Source organism: Eptatretus burgeri, chromosome 2, assembly GCF_056783735.1.
Source record: "Eptatretus burgeri isolate ZD-2024b chromosome 2, Ebu_testis_v1, whole genome shotgun sequence".
NCBI lineage: Eukaryota > Metazoa > Chordata > Myxini > Myxiniformes > Myxinidae > Eptatretus > Eptatretus burgeri.
This window is the reverse complement of record NC_140962.1, coordinates 15,383,250-15,400,248: the sequence shown is the minus strand read 5'-3', so window position 1 is coordinate 15,400,248 and position 16,999 is coordinate 15,383,250. Positions and strand designations below refer to the sequence as shown.

The 16,999-nt window shown below is 51.3% G+C and overlaps 2 protein-coding genes across 10 annotated transcripts in view; one reads left to right on the top strand and one right to left on the bottom strand.

Annotated features, from left to right (window-relative positions):
* Positions 1–3,773, bottom strand: part of LOC147031472 (apoptosis-stimulating of p53 protein 1-like) — a 135,350-nt gene extending 131,577 nt beyond the window's left edge. For 2 of the 7 annotated variants that reach the window (XM_085863627.1, XM_085863670.1), the window contains exons 1-2: positions 3,636–3,773; positions 1,309–1,357 (exon numbers count right to left, since the gene is read on the bottom strand). In XM_085863627.1, coding sequence (XP_085719753.1) covers positions 1,309–1,317 — 9 coding nt within the window. In that variant the 5' untranslated portion in view covers positions 1,318–1,357; positions 3,636–3,773. Of the gene's footprint in view, positions 1–1,308; positions 1,358–1,584; positions 1,670–1,745; positions 1,773–2,010; positions 2,030–2,616; positions 2,645–3,572; positions 3,591–3,635 lie in introns of those variants that run through there. The other 5 variants (XM_085863636.1, XM_085863655.1, XM_085863662.1 and 2 more) reach the window with 5 other exon arrangements.
* Positions 3,774–4,107: 334 nt separating this feature from the next.
* NUF2 (NUF2 component of NDC80 kinetochore complex) overlaps positions 4,108–16,999 on the top strand; it is a 37,359-nt gene continuing 24,467 nt past the window's right edge. The window contains exons 1-3 of one of the 3 annotated variants that reach the window (XM_085863738.1): positions 4,108–4,268; positions 11,930–12,055; positions 14,679–14,753. In XM_085863738.1, the coding sequence (XP_085719864.1) occupies positions 11,939–12,055; positions 14,679–14,753 (192 nt within the window). In that variant the 5' untranslated portion in view covers positions 4,108–4,268; positions 11,930–11,938. Of the gene's footprint in view, positions 4,269–4,397; positions 4,593–11,929; positions 12,056–14,678; positions 14,754–16,999 lie in introns of those variants that run through there. The other 2 variants (XM_085863742.1, XM_085863737.1) reach the window with 2 other exon arrangements.

Genomic DNA, 16,999 nt, shown 5'->3' with positions numbered 1-16,999 from the left:
TAGTCGTCAATCACCGAACGTGATAAACGAACACGTTTAAACAAGAGTAGCACCCATGAAAAAAAACAAGAAAAACAAACAAGGGACACTCAGGCGGGGGTTGAGGGAGCTGCTTTGAAATCATTGTGGGGGTGAAGGGGGCAGAGCCCACACAATAAGCTATGAGGTTCTCAGCATTTAAATATGCCCGAGATGGTTTTGGAGCATGTTAAGGTCACACTATATATATATATATATATATATATATATATATATATATATATATATATATATATATATATATATATATATATATATATATATATATATATATATATATATATATATATATATATATATATATATATATATATATATATATATATGAGGCCCCGCGAGGAGGAGTGATGTAAGTGACATTTTTTAATGATATGATGATGATAGGCTCAGATGATAGGGTAAGGGTTAAAATAGTGCTATATGGCATCAACTCAAAAATGGCCGATGTGTCCCTTACACCACTCCTCCTCACGACGACTCATATGTACAAGCCAGCTGCATCGTGGTAAGTGGCATCATGACTGAAATAAGTCAAAATACTGAGAATACGAGACAAAATGTGTCCTGGGGGACGGTACGACAACACGACATGAGACACTTCGGTGTGGACCTGCAAAATGTGGGACAGCTGATCAGATCCTTAAAACACACACACACACACACACACACACACACACACACACACACACACACACACACACACACACACACACACACACACACACACACACACACACACACACACGTAAAAGTCGTGATGCATTAGGCCTGGGGGACCATGGCGAGATTTTAAATTCCCAAAAGCATAATCACCAGGTGTTGAATGACATGACAATGTGCAATAAAACTAAATACAAAAATGTCAATGGTTATTCCAGTTAAAAATCTAAAAAAAAAAAAAAAAATTATACATAAAATTTTGTCTTCGCTTTCACCTCAAATTGGTAAAGTTTTACTTGGCTCGAAGTCACGTGTTTAAAAAAAAAACAACAACAACAACAACAACCATTCCCAAAGTACAGAGCAAGAGGGAATTTCACAATCGTTCATCATATATTTAATTACACAGTCGTTGGACGTACCTGGTGACGTCACCCGTTTGAAGAACGTCAACCATCTCATGGTATTACCACAGTATACTTTAGTTTTGCTCCCAACAGCAGGTGTACATTTTAACAAGCAAGACGAACATCGCTGGTTTCGTGGTGCATGAAGGGGCGAGTGACCCTCGTTAAGGAATTTAAAATAAGTAAATCAATGTTTACATACCGGCATCATCGTGGAGGTCAGGCGAGACGAACTCCACTCGGGTGGAAACCTTGTGGGACACAACAGGGACGGACAATTCGGTGGTCAAAGGTGCAGAATAATACCGAACCGTTTGTACGTCACTTTAAACTAGAGGAGAGCACGACGGAGCGATGGGGAAGAAGGGACGCGAATCTGGGACCAGCGACTGTTAAACGTGAACGACGACAGTACCACAGCCCCCGCCGACAGTACCACAGCCCCCGCCGACAATAACACAGCCCCCACCGACAGTACCTCCGCCGACAGTACCACAGCCCCCGCCGACAGTACCACAGCCCCCGCCGACAGTACCACAGCCCCCGCCGACAGTACCACAGCCCCCGCCGACAGTACCACACCCCCGGCCGACAGTACCACAGCCCCCGCCGACAGTACCACAGCCCCGCCGACAGTACCACAGCCTCCGCCGACAGTACCACAGCCTCCGCCGACAGTACCACAGCCCCCGCCGACAGTACCACAGCCCCCGCCGACAGTACCACAGCCCCCGCCGACAGTACCACAGCCCCCGCCGACAGTACCACAGCCCCCACCGACTACCTCCGCCGACAGTACCACAGCCTCCGCCGACAGTACCACAGCCCCCGCCGACAGTACCACACCCCCGGCCGACAGTACCACAGCCCCCGCCGACAGTACCACAGCCCCCGCCGACAGTACCACAGCCTCCGCCGACAGTACCACAGCCTCCGCCGACAGTAACACAGCCCCCGCCGACAGTACCACACCCCCGGCCGACAGTACCACACCCCGGCCGACAGTACCACACCCCCGGCCGACAGTACCACAGCCCCCGCCGACAGTACCACAGCCCCCGCCGACAATAACACAGCCCCCACCGACAGTACCTCCGCCGACAGTACCACAGCCTCCGCCGACAGTACCACAGCCCCGCCGACAGTACCACAGCCCCGCCGACAGTACCACAGCCCCGCCGACAGTACCACAGCCCCCGCCGACAGTAACACAGCCCCGCCGACAGTACCACAGCCCCCGCCGACAGTACCACAGCCCCGCCGACAGTACCACACCCCCGGCCGACAGTACCACAGCCCCGCCGACAATAACACAGCCCCCACCGACAGTACCTCCGCCGACAGTACCACAGCCTCCGCCGACAGTACCACAGCCCCGCCGACAGTACCACAGCCCCGGCCGACAGTACCACAGCCCCGCCGACAGTACCACAGCCCCGCCGACAGTACCACACCCCGGCCGACAGTACCACAGCCCCGCCGACAATAACACAGCCCCCACCGACAGTACCTCCGCCGACAGTACCACAGCCTCCGCCGACAGTACCACAGCCTCCGCCGACAGTACCACAGCCTCCGCCGACAGTACCACAGCCCCCGCCGACAATAACACAGCCCCCACCGACAGTACCTCCGCCGACAGTACCACAGCCTCCGCCGACAGTACCACAGCCCCCGCCGACAGTACCACAGCCCCCGCCGACAGTACCACAGCCCCCGCCGACAGTACCCCAGCCCCGCCGACAGTACCACAGCCCCCGCCGACAGTACCACAGCCTCCACCGACAGTAACACAGCCCCCGCCGACAGTACCACAGCCCCCGCCGACAGTACCACAGCCCCCCCCGACAGTACCACACCCCCGGCCGACAGTACCACAGCCCCCGCCGACAATAACACAGCCCCCACCGACAGTACCTCCGCCGACAGTACCACAGCCTCCGCCGACAGTACCACAGCCCCCGCCGACAGTACCACAGCCTCCGCCGACAGTACCACAGCCTCCGCCGACGGTCCCACAGCCCCCCCCGACAGTCCCACAGCGTCCCCCGACACTACCACCGCCTCCGCCGACAGTACCACAGCCCCCCCCGACAGTACCACAGCCCCCCCCGACAGTACCACAGCCCCCACCGACAGTACCACTGCCCCCGCCGACAGTACCACACCCCCCGCTGACAGTACCCCAGCCCCCGCCGACAGTAACACAGCCCCCACCGACAGTACCTCCGCCGACAGTACCACAGCCTCCGCCGACAGTACCACAGCCCCCGCCGACAGTACCACAGCCTCCGCCGACAGTACCACAGCCCCCGCCGACAGGACCACAGCCCCCGCCCACAGTACCACAGCCTCCGCCGACAGTACCACAGCCCCCGCCGACAGAACCACAGCCCCCGCCCACAGTACCACAGCCCCCGCCGACAGTACCTCCGCCGACAGTACCACAGCCCCCGCCGACAGTACCTCCGCCGACAGTACCACAGCCCCCGCCGACAGTACCACAGCCTCCACCCTCGCCCCACTCACTCAGACAAGTGCGGAAGTTCCGCGCGCGCCACCCCAACTCGTCCCCCTCACCGCGTGACGTTTCCAACAGCGAAATCGACGTCACTCGATGTGACGTTTTACCGCACGGTATTTATGAAGGGTGAAATGTCGCCTTCCGTCGTCCGACGTACGTCATCGCGCTGCGTCTCAAACTGCAAGCGCGTGATGCGTTACGCAACAGATTTACGGAAACCTGATTTTTATGCGCTGTATGACTTTTTGCTGGTTGGTTGCATGCACCGTCAGCGTGAAATGTAATGCGTCACGCAATCTGCGTGCTTTGTTTATCGCTGGAAAATATTACTACGTCAAAGTTTCGAAAAAAATTTTTTACGAAATAATTTTTTTTGGGGGGAAAATATATAATATTATTATTACTTCAATGAAGAACGAAACGAGGAAAAATAAAACGGAAGCGTTTTTCGGAATTAATGAAGACGTACTTGACGTCATGCGTATGACGTCATGACGTTGAGCCAATCAGCGTTGGCTGTTAAGGTTTGGATCGGTTTGAGCGCGCGCTTGTGTTTGGGATCGCATTATTTATCAAACGACCGGCGAAGGTGTTCACCCGGATGACGTTTTGTTTGACTTCCTACCGGCTCTCGTGAGGTTAGCTGCTGTTGAGCTGTTCTTTGTCGTGAAATACTCTTTGCTATCAATTTTGCTTTCGTGTTGTGTCAACAATTCATTCATTTATCGTTTCCCTCACATCAATGACGTCATCATCATGGGCGATTATGACGTGGTCTCCTGACCGATATCAAAAAATCTCCTCACGTCGAGCTCTTCGGTATTGGAGCGAATGTGTCCTCGTCTCCCCGAGTATCTCTTGGTAACTCGGCTGAAAAACCTGAGGGATGAGTTTGGGAGATCTTCATTTCTCCTTCATTCTTCTTCATCCTCCTTCAACCTCCTCAGCGTCGTCTTTGCACCGCAAGTGCCACAAGTCCAGTAATTTCCCATATTCCGAGTGTCTCGATCTTTGAACAGGAGACGACACTTTCCCACAGATCAGTGACTGTGTTCAGTGTTTGTTCGAGTTGGGTGTTAATGTTATCACAACGATGTTAGAGCTCAAAATGTCCACCTTCTCTTTCGGGGAAGGATCGTCATTCATGAAACAAATTCTTCAATCTTTCTCCTTCACCGTTGGTCCCCCCACGCTGGTCCCCCCCACGTTGGTCCCCCCCACGTTGGTCCCCCCCACGTTGGTCCCCCCCACGTTGGTCCCCCCACGTTGGTCCCCCCACGTTGGTCCCCCCACGTTGGACCCCCACGCTGGTCGCCCCACGCTGGTCTCCCCACGCTGGTCCCCCCCACGCTGGTCCCCCCCACGCTGGTCCCCCCACGCTGGTCCCCCACGCTGGTCTCCCCACGCTGGTCCCCCCACGCTGGTCCCCCCACGCTGGTCGCCCCACGCTGTTCGCCCCACGCTGGTCCCCCCACGCTGTTCGCCCCACGCTGTTCGCCCCACGCTGGTCCCCCCACGCTGGTCGCCCCACGCTGGTCGCCCCACGCTGGTCGCCCCACGCTGGTCGCCCCACGCTGGTCGCCCCACGCTGGTCGCCCCACGCTGGTCGCCCCACGCTGGTCGCCCCACGCTGGTCGCCCCCCTGCTGGTCGCCCCCCTGCTGGTCGCCCCCCTGCTGGTCGCCCCACGCTGGTCGCCCCACGCTGGTCCCGCCCCACGCTGGTCCCCCCACGCTGGTCCCCCCACGCTGGTCCCCCCACGCTGGTCCCCCCACGCTGGTCCCCCCACGCTGGTCCCCCCACGCTGGTCCCCCCACGCTGGTCCCCCCACGCTGGTCGCCCACGCTGGTCGCCCCACGCTGTTCGCCCCACGCTGTTCGCCCCACGCTGGTCGCCCCACGCTGGTCGCCCCACGCTGGTCGCCCCACGCTGGTCGCCCCACGCTGGTCGCCCCACGCTGGTCCCCCCACGCTGGTCCCCCCACGCTGGTCCCCCCACGCTGGTCGCCCCACGCTGGTCGCCCCACGCTGGTCGCCCCACGCTGGTCGCCCCACGCTGGTCGCCCCACGCTGGTCGCCCCACGCTGGTCGCCCCACGCTGGTCGCCCCACGCTGGTCGCCCCACGCTGGTCGCCCCACGCTGGTCGCCCCACGCTGGTCGCCCCCCGCTGGTCGCCCCACGCTGGTCGCCCCACGCTGTTCGCCCCACGCTGTTCGCCCCACGCTGTTCGCCCCACGCTGTTCGCCCCACGCTGGTCCCCCCACGCTGGTCCCCCCACGCTGGTCCCCCCACGCTGGTCCCCCCACGCTGGTCCCCCCACGCTGGTCCCCCCACGCTGGTCCCCCCACGCTGGTCGCCCCACGCTGGTCGCCCCACGCTGGTCGCCCCACGCTGGTCGCCCCACGCTGGTCGCCCCACGCTGTTCGCCCCACGCTGGTCGCCCCACGCTGTTCGCCCCACGCTGGTCCCCCCACGCTGGTCCCCCCACGCTGGTCGCCCCACGCTGGTCCCCCCACGCTGGTCGCCCCACGCTGGTCGCCCCACGCTGGTCGCCCCACGCTGGTCGCCCCACGCTGGTCGCCCCACGCTGGTCGCCCCACGCTGGTCGCCCCACGCTGGTCGCCCCACGCTGGTCGCCCCACGCTGGTCGCCCCACGCTGGTCGCCCCACGCTGGTCCCCCCACGCTGGTCCCCCCACGCTGGTCCCCCCACGCTGGTCCCCCCACGCTGGTCGCCCCACGCTGGTCGCCCCACGCTGGTCGCCCCACGCTGGTCGCCCACGCTGGTCGCCCACGCTGGTCCCCCCACGCTGGTCGCCCCACGCTGGTCGCCCCACGCTGGTCGCCCCACGCTGGTCGCCCCACGCTGGTCGCCCCACGCTGGTCGCCCCACGCTGGTCGCCCCACGCTGGTCGCCCCACGCTGGTCGCCCCACGCTGGTCGCCCCACGCTGGTCGCCCCACGCTGGTCGCCCCACGCTGGTCGCCCCACGCTGGTCCCCCCCCGCTGGTCGCCCCACGCTGTTCGCCCCACGCTGTTCGCCCCCCGCTGGTCGCCCCACGCTGTTCGCCCCACGCTGTTCGCCCCACGCTGTTCGCCCCACGCTGTTCGCCCCACGCTGTTCGCCCCACGCTGGTCCCCCCACGCTGGTCCCCCCACGCTGGTCCCCCCACGCTGGTCCCCACGCTGGTCCCCCACGCTGGTCCCCCCACGCTGGTCCCCCACGCTGGTCCCCCACGCTGTTCGCCCCACGCTGGTCCCCCCACGCTGGTCGCCCCACGCTGTTCGCCCCACGCTGTTCGCCCCACGCTGGTCCCCCCACGCTGGTCCCCCACGCTGGTCGCCCACGCTGGTCGCCCCACGCTGGTCGCCCCACGCTGGTCGCCCCACGCTGGTCGCCCCACGCTGGTCGCCCACGCTGGTCGCCCCACGCTGGTCGCCCCACGCTGGTCGCCCCACGCTGGTCGCCCCACGCTGGTCGCCCCACGCTGGTCGCCCCACGCTGGTCGCCCCACGCTGGTCGCCCCACGCTGGTCGCCCCACGCTGGTCGCCCCACGCTGGTCGCCCCACGCTGGTCGCCCCACGCTGGTCCCCCCACGCTGGTCCCCCCACGCTGGTCGCCCCACGCTGGTCGCCCCACGCTGGTCGCCCCACGCTGGTCGCCCCACGCTGGTCGCCCCACGCTGGTCGCCCCACGCTGGTCGCCCCACGCTGGTCGCCCCACGCTGGTCGCCCCACGCTGGTCGCCCCACGCTGGTCGCCCCACGCTGGTCGCCCCACGCTGGTCGCCCCACGCTGGTCGCCCCACGCTGGTCGCCCCACGCTGGTCGCCCCACGCTGGTCGCCCCACGCTGGTCGCCCCACGCTGGTCGCCCCACGCTGGTCGCCCCACGCTGGTCCCCCCCCTGCTGGTCGCCCCCTGCTGGTCCCCCCATGCTTCGTGCTCAGAATACGCTTTGCAGTGGAGGATAATTTCCTTCTCTGAGCTCCAGATCTGTTCATTTAATCATCTCAGATTATTATACTCTGGAGAAGGTCGTCATTATCCTTTTCAGCACACATTGTGGCTGCTTGGTGTGTCCACACAGACTTGGGTCTCAGCCTATGAAGAGTCTGTGTCCATTTAGTCTCTGTGACTGATTGTCATTGTTTGGCTTCTTTTTTATATATTTTTTTGGACAGCCAGTCATTTTACTTCCCCCCCCCCCCCAAGTGCTGTAAGGGTCTCAGCTGCTTGACGGGTCACCGACGGCACTCTGAGGAGTCGTGCCAAGAAAGTATATGTCAGGTTGTGCATCTGCCTGCTCACGTTCTCTGCACTGTTTTGCTCAATAGTTTGCCGTTGCTCGTGATTCCTCACCAGGGGAGGTATCGACAACCAAATCTCATCCGTATGTATCGGCTCCATTCCGATCCTTTAGACCTCTTACAAAAATGAGACTTGCTGGTGGAATTTCAACTCTGTGTCCATGATGACTCCTAAGTCCTCCGTATTTAGCGTTCTGAGCTATTTAGCACTTCCACGAGTCTTGACTTTGTGTACAAAAAAAACAAAAACCTATACTACAGTCGTTGCCATCTTTCAGATCAGCTTGAAGATCTTTGTCTGGGAAAATTTGCATGTTGGGTCATCAGTAAATGGCTGTACCATTCCTTCGATTTCTGTTGATAAGTCATTGGTGAAGGCCACAAATAGTGATTGTCCCAAAACACTACCCTGTGTGATTCCCCTTACAACAGGTATCAAGGAGTTCACGATTGCATACTGCAGTCGGCCTGTCCCGTGTCTCCTCTGAACTGTTGAATTGGGCATCAGGAGAGCTTGGTTATATGACTCCTGCTCTTTACGTCACGTTACATCCTTGGCGGGTTTGTCATGGATCGGGTGGTTTTGCATTGTGGAGTCCACATACATGGCCTGCAGAAGCTGTTGCCATATTTTAAAATAACATTGATGCTTCAAGCGATTGATTTGAAAATGTGATTTTTGTCTTGGTGCCTTTCTGAGACCTTTTCTTTGTCTGTTTGGTGTTGTACAAGTGGTCTATATTGTTTAACAAGTCCAAAAGAGAAAACAAAAAAACATGGAGGGATGGAATCCACAACAGACAACCAAACAAGGGAGGAAGGAAGGAAGAAATGACACCACATTACATTAGAATCTGGATGATAAGCATATGCGCCTATTTTTAGATTTAGTGGAGCACATATGCGCTTTTCCAGGTGCTCTTTTATTCAAAAAGCCTGACGTATGTCCTTACTACCGCTACCACTGAAGGTGGGAGGTTATGTTTTCAACACACTGTCTGCCTGTTTGTTTTTGTGCAGGATGTCTCAAAAAGTTGTGGACGGATTCGGATGAAATTTGGTGGAGAGGTTGGGTTGTGACTCGGACGAACTTATTAGATTTTGGTGAGGATCTGGATCTGGATGTGGCTACTATAATTTTTTAAAGAGATTCTTCAGCATTGAGATGGGGCCAAAAATAATACAGTATATGGCATGATTTCTCAAAAAGTTGTGGACAGATTTGGACAAAACTTGGTGGACACGTTGGTTTTGTGACGAGGAAGAATTGATTCAATGTGGGTGAAGTTCCGAAATCGTATCTGATAATTTTTTAAGTGATTCTTCACCATTGAGAGATCGGGCTAAACCGATAGATATCATGATATCTCAAAAAGTTGTGGACGGATTCAGATGTAGTACTCCATCTCTTCTGGATCTGATTTTTGATCAATTTCCCAGAAAATATCTGCTATTCTTCCTCCGCCCCAATTGGTTCATCTGACCACATGCTTGTCAAAGCAGATGTCTCTCTGGCTGTTATTAGAGAACCACTTTAGCGCCATCGAGTCTGGCATTTCACTCAGGCCGACTGGCAGGGACTTCAAGCAGCTATCAAACTTCGAGACTGGTCTACCATCTCTACTTTCTCCGACATCAACTTGTCCTGAGAATTCTTTCAAATAAACTTGCTCTCGCTTATACAAACATTAATCCCATCTCATCTTCAGTTGTCCTACCCTTCCTCCCACCCATGGTACACTGAAGCTTGTGGCGAGGCAGTTGTCCTGAAACAACTTGCTTTCACCTCATGGAAGGTTAATCCAACTGAAGGCAATCTCAGTTCCTTCCACAAAGCTCGGAACAAGTGTGTGTCTACCCTCACGAGAGCCAGAAAACGACCTCTTTATAATCTCAAGTCTGAACTCTCAAACCTGTCTCTCTCCTCCAAATCCTGGTGGTTTCGAGTTAAATTGGTTTCTGGTGTATGTTCCCCCTCCATCCCCTCCCTTACCTCAAATGGCCACACAGCTGACTGCACATGAAAAGGCTGAATGCCTAAACTCTGTGTTTGCTTATAAATCTTGTTTCCCAAACCCATCGCTTTCTGTACCCACCTTACCCAGTCGTACCCAGCTGTTTCTGGGCTCTGTGTCCTTTTCTCCTGACAAATTGGAGAATTTGCGGTCAAACCTTGACTCAGATTCTGCAACCGGTCCAGACAGCATCAGCCCATGTGTCCTAAAAACCTGCTCTGCTGCTCTTGCTCACCCTCTCTCTTTTCTACTCACCCTCTCATTTGTTCAACATCATCTGCCATCTGCTTGGAAATCAGCAAACATTACCGCTCTGCATAAAAAAGGTGCAAAAACAGATCCCTGCAACTGTAGACCAATCGGCCTTCTCCCAATCATCAGCAAGGTTATGGAATCCATCATCGCTTCAGACATTAAATTCTTCCTCTTCTCAAACGGCTTGATTTCCAATCATCAATTTGGATTTAGATCGGGCATCTCTACCCTGGATATGCTGCTTCTGCTCTCCCAACAATGGATGGAGGTCCTCAATGCCAGACATGAAATCGGAGCCATCTCCCGAGACACATCGCGTGCTTTTGACACGGTCTGGCACCCTGCCCTGCTCACCAAACTCTCTTCCCATGGTATCCAAGGACATCTCCACTCATGGCTCGCAGACTTGCTCTCCTGTCGCAGCCAACGTGTGGCCCTTAATGGAAGTTCTCTCATCCCCTCTTCCTGTTCAGGCTGGAGTTCCTCACGACAGTGTTCTGGGCCCTGTTTTTTGTCTGGTTTTCGTCAATGATCTCTCGGACTCTCTGGAAAATCCTCTTTATCTCTTTGCTGATGACTCCACCCTCTGCTGCACCATCTGTCATCCCTCAGATCGGCATGCAACAGCTTCTTCGCTCACTGCAGATCTGGGTAAAATCACAAACTGGTCCAACACATGGAACATGTCTTTCAATCCTGACAAATCTCACACTCACTATCTCTCTCCGAAAGGGCCGTCTGGAACCCCCCCCCCCCAATCTCCATTTTCCACAATCCTCTTGAAGAACTCCTTTCATTCAAGCTTCTGGGTCTCACTATTTGCCACGATCTTTCCTGGGAAAGCCACATTTCCAACCTGGCCTCCAAAGCCAGTTGCCAACTGGGCATCCTCCGTCGTGCAAAGTCGTTCCTTGGCACACCTGAGCTCCTGACCACTTATAAAGCTTTCGTCCGCAGCCTGATGAAGTACTGTTCTCCCCTTTGGGCTGGTGCTTCCGCCTCTCACCTTTCTCAGCTTCACGCTGTGGAAACAGTCATTTCGGATCATTGGTGTCTCCCACAATGAAGCTGAGTCTTTGGGTCACTCACTCTCTCTCACCACAGGCAGGTTGGTAGTCTTTGTCTTCTACCGTCTCCTCACCTCCCCCCCTTGCACTGTCTGTGATATGCCTGCCGCTACACTGTGATATGCCCCCCCCATATTTCCACACGGTGCTCAAGGTCGACCAGCAACCCCCTCCTGGTAAAACTACCAAAATCAATAATCACTGCTCACCTTCACTCTTTCATTCCTCTTTTTTTTCCCCACCGTTGGAATAAACTCCCCCACTCTGTTCAATCCCATTCTTCCCTCCAGGTCTTCAAAACAGCTGTTCACCACCATCTCTTATCTTCCCCCATCCAAAACCACAACTTCTCTACCGCTGTCAATCCACCCCAAACCCACCTCCTTCAAATTCCCTGCTTTCCTTCCTGAAAGTCCCTGTAGTGTCCATCTTGTTTACCCCATTTATCCCAACCCATCCGTCATCCTTTCACAGATCTAACGTCTCTTCCCCACTGTTTTATCCTTCCCTCTCATCTCCTGCTCCCTTTGTTTTATGTTCTGTGTGTTGGCCCTCATACGAGCCTCAACATTGCATACAAAAAAAGAAAAAAAATTGCTAAGCCCTTGTACAAATGAGGCTGATTGTGTGTTTTTTTTCTTATTTCTTCTGGCAGGGTGATGCAATGGAAGTGCAATTTACATTCCCCATTGCTAAGTTGGAGGAGGTGGTAAACTTTGTTCGAGATATACTCTCATCAGAAAATTTCCCTTTCAATGAAACAGATATAACACACCCAAAGGTACTGCCCTTCTTCCCCTTCCTCAAACTTGTTTTTTTGCAAAATACCGGTTATAGTTCGGAAGACTTGAATTATAAAAACTAACCACGCCTTTCCGTCACTTTGCTGACTGGTTTAATCGAAAGGCCGCATGTTGCACTTAACTAACATATTTCATGTCTATCTGTGAGTCAAAATGAAGTGAAACGTGCAAAAAGGGTGTTTTTTTATAACACGTAGTTGATGTTGCTGCTGTCTTTGTGGCTGTTATTGTTTATGTGCTCCTTCCATGGACTCGTATATCTTTCTATTGCATCAATAAGAATTACTATATGTAATTAAGCCTCCCTCTATACTCCGATAGGATAAGGGGGTAGGGGGTTGGGGCTTATAGCTGTTGTCTGGTTTGTTTCTGCAATTGGTGCCCCCAATTTTTAATGGTACCCCAGAGTTTCTTTGACCCTTCAGAGTACTTAAACCATCTTTTAGAATTTTATTTTCTTTTTTTTTCGTCTTGCACTCCCAATTTCCAAGTTGTATCTCAGAGCCTGATGGGACCTTTGGAATGAAATTTGCCTCAATAATGTGAATGTATCTAAGGCCCAATTATAGATAGGTTTGCAATTTTTACCAAAACTCAACCAAGGTTTGTCTGATCAGAATGAAATTGCCCTCAATAGCCTCGGCACATTTACGCTTAATTTGCATCAAACCCTTCTTGGTTAAAGGTCAAGGTCAAATAGCAGTCTGAAAAAGAAAAACATGTTTTTTTTTTTTTGGCATTGCTCAGTTTTGCCAATGTGGAATGTCAAAGACCACTTGACCTTCCATGATGTTCTTGCATCATAATAGTGGACCTGCACTGAAGTTGTGCTCCTGATATTTGATTAGTACACCTTTTTAATCATCGCTGGAATAATTTTCCTCCGATTTTCTTGTTGAGTTTTATGGATAGATTGTAGATGGGGACACATTGTCTTAATTTACACTCTATCCCTAAATGTTGATGGAAGGTCCTATGGTGGTCCAAAAAAAATGGCCCTTATCAAGTCGCAAGGGTAAGTCGCCAGAGATCACCAAGGGTAAGCCGGGAGGAGTCTTAACCTGAGTGATCTCTTTGGAATCGCCGATATCTAGTTTTCTGTGTTCTTTCTGTGTCCATCATGCTTTATTCTGAAGGGTTCCTCCTGTCCTGCTGTCCTACTATCCTACTGTTCGAACCGCTACATTGAAGCTCGATGTCCTGCTTATTCTACCTCCACCCTAAAAAAAGGGCTTTTAAAACGGGCATCTTTATGATTAAACAGACATGAATTTTGATTCCAAGTACGTTTATTATTCGCTTTCCAACCAAGTACGCATCTTCTTTTACTAATAGATTAATGCATCACTAAATAATATAGCTTCCTTGCAGATATGGCTCAGGTCCTTTTCTGCTGAGCAGATATTTTAGCTGAGCAGTTATTTTAGGCAGGAGGCGTTGTGTTTTCAGCTTGTCTGTCCATCCATCCATTATCGTTTTTTGGGGGGAGATTTCAACCAAACTTGGCACTAGTATGGACTGCAATACAAAGATGAATTGGTTCGATTTTGTTGAGATAAAAAGGTCAAAGGCCAAAGATTATGTCCCCTTTAATTGAACATTTTTATTCCTGTGATAACTTGTGACCCACTGATGGGGGTTTCAACCAAACTTGGCACAAGTATGGACTGTAATACAAAGATTAAGTGATTAAATTTTGGGATCAAATGTCCAAGGTCATGTGGCCTTTAATTAAATAATCTTTGTTACCACGATAACTTGTGAACCACCGAAGGGATTTTAACCAAATTTGGCACAAGTATAAAGATGAATTGATTAGACTTGGAGTTCAAAAAAGTCAAAGGTCAAATTGGGGCTAAATATTCATTTATGTCCACCAGTGAGTTCACATATATGATCAGGATGCTGAAATAATTGCCAAGTAGCAAGTACAGAGTTTCCTGAAATTTTCAATATGACCGTTTCATGAAGATCAAACATCATTCAGTGTTGTGCTTCTGATATTTGACAACATTGACACCGTTTGCTTCTAACACAGGTGGAGGTTTTATTTTAAAAGAAAATGGTTCGTTCAGCTAAATTTAAAAGACAGATGAACAATGAAATAGGCAAATTATTCTTGGACTTTGCCAACACAGATTTAAAGACCAATATGACTATGTATAATCCTACCCTTTGTTTCATCCAATTTATAGTTATGTTGCATAGACATCTTATTGCTACATAGATATGTTTTTGTATCGTGGAATAATCCATATGAAAGATGTGGAGCTTGCTGATATTTGTCTTTAGTATTTTTAAATTTGATTCCCCCCCCTCCCCTTTTTTTGGTCACCATTCTGTTTAGCGATCGGCCAAAACTATTGTGGACGTCAAGGAATTGTAAACAATTTAGATGAAAATAAAATTGTGATTTGTGTATATGGAATAACCTAATTTTATGGTAAGAAGAAGTGGCTTTTCCTTTTTATCTATCCCTCTCTCCACCTCTTCCTCCCTCCCTTTCTCTTTCCCTGTCTGGTTCTCCCTCTCTGCAATCATAGCAGATGTAAGAGCTCGCAATCTCATTGAGTGTAACAGCGGTGTTTTTTTAATTTTCAGGCTGAAGTTATGCAGCAGGTGTACTTGAAAGTTTTAGAGTTTTTCTACAACATTGACACTGAAATGCTTTTCAAGGTAAGTGTTTAATCATGCAATTCTCTTGCTGTTATGTTAAGCTTTTCAATTTGAAAGCACACACCACTTTTTTGAGTTGACATGTTTACAACTAGTACTGTCGACTACTATTATGTACTACCTCCTACTTTCACGTTCCAATCAATCCCACATTCTCGTGTGGTTGGCCCGGGAATGTTTTTGGCAAAAGTATTTCGTGAACCACCCAGCCAGGCCTCGTGTTCGACAGAAGGTGAAAGGAATTTGTAATTTGTTCAGTGTGCTGGCGATAACTCATCTCTTCTTCACGAAGGACACCATGGGACTTATCGTCCACCAACAGTCGGAACACCGAGTTTGATGTCCTTGAGCGATGATAGCACACAGATTGATGCATCGCCATGCATGCTAAAACACCAGGATGATGGTTTGAAGCTGGCCTGCAATTCGAACGAGGCCTAGTCTTCTCAGAGATGAGTGTGTATACCTTGCGACTGTCTCTTGCTGGATGCATTTGTACTTGGTGCTTTTAATGCATCCTTTTTTTGTTCAGCTGATGATGGTATTTGAGTGTAAACAGAGTGAAATAGTTCGGTCAAAAATAGTTACTTTTATAATTCTTAACTCTGCACTGAAAAATAAGCGTCTGATGTATAACATGGCGCGTGCTGAAAACATTTCTTTTCCAGGCACTTGTTTGTTTGAAACTCATTTCACATCATTTCCTTGCCCTTTCCTAATGTCAGGTATTCCTTAAAACATTTCCCATGTAATTTTTTGTGGCACTTTTCACACCTTGTCGTGGTCTTCCGATGGCACTGAGCACATCTTGTCTGCTTTTCTAGTGAATAACCCGGTGATGATATGAATTTGTCACATTGGCTCTCCAGTGCTGTCTGTGGTCTTATTCCCCTCTGACTTTCACAAGAAGGATTGCAGTAGTATTCCCAATTAGAATCGTTGCACACGTCTGCACAATGACAGAAGATCAAAGTAGTTGTCATCTTCACAGATCTTGTTGAGCTTCTATGTCTTGTTCTTTGGGACATCGACGAAGTATGTCACAAGTACGTGCTTCCACTTGTAATGAAGAGCTAGTCTTGCCGGTGAAGGTTCGTGTTCATCTGTGTAGACAGACTGGTAGAACAGTGGATGAAATTGACAGGACGTTGATTGAGGTACGCTAACCACAATGGGAAGCAAAGAGAAGCTGATGTTTCGGGCATTAACGTGGCAGTTAGCATACCTTCAACACCGTTATGTCTATTTCTTCCATTGTTTTGTTTTCCACTTCATTTGATTACATATTTGACTCCACCACCGAAGGTGGGTGGAGGTTATGTTTTCAGCCCTGTCTGTCTGTCTGTCAACAGGATATCTCGAAAAGATGTGGACAGGTTGGGAGTATGACACGGAAGAATTGATTTAAATTTTGTTTCAGGTCCGAATCCAGTACTTGCTACTTGGTCTATCAGTTTGATACAAAATTTACTGTTCAGCCTGGTGGAGTGTATGCTCACTGCTCCCATTTTGATTGTATACCTTTTAAGGATGTGTGACCGTTGTACTTTAATCCTTTGCTTTGGCTGGGAGCATTGTCTGACAGGCAGCGGCCATCCCGGCAACATTGCAGTATATTGCGCCGACTGCATACTAACGGCGTTTAGTTATCTCCTTTGCCCTCTTTACTTTCTACTTTTTTGTCATTTGGTTTTGTAAGTGGGAAATTCTCTATCTGGTTTTTGAATCGGGTTGCATTCTCTACAGGAAGTTATTAGTTTTGAAGTTGATGAGTATAAAAAATTTTTTTTAAAAAAGATTGTGGATTGTGATTGGGAATATTATTGGCAAATTTCACCACTAAGTGTCTGAAATTGAGGCTCTCTTCTGTCAGAATGCTTGTCCTAATTAAGAGTAGAATGGAAAGTTGTCTTGCTCATGAAGGCTAGTGTCGCTCTGCGTCGGTGGACAGTTAGAACGATGGATGGATTCAACGGAATGTTGATTGAGGTACGCTAACCTCCGTGGGAAGCAAGGAGAAGCGGATGTTTCGTGCGTTTCCACTCAGGGTACCACAGGGATGCTCTGGTAGAGCTAAAACATTAAATATTGCAGACCGATATTTTCAAAGACTTACTCTTGCAACTCTAATGGAGTTCATTACTCTTACATTCGTCAAGATATTTAAAAAGTTTTTGAAAGCGTTTTCTAAACTTATTGTATGCCTACCGAGAATGCGCAGATTCTTTTGAAAATCCATAATTTGC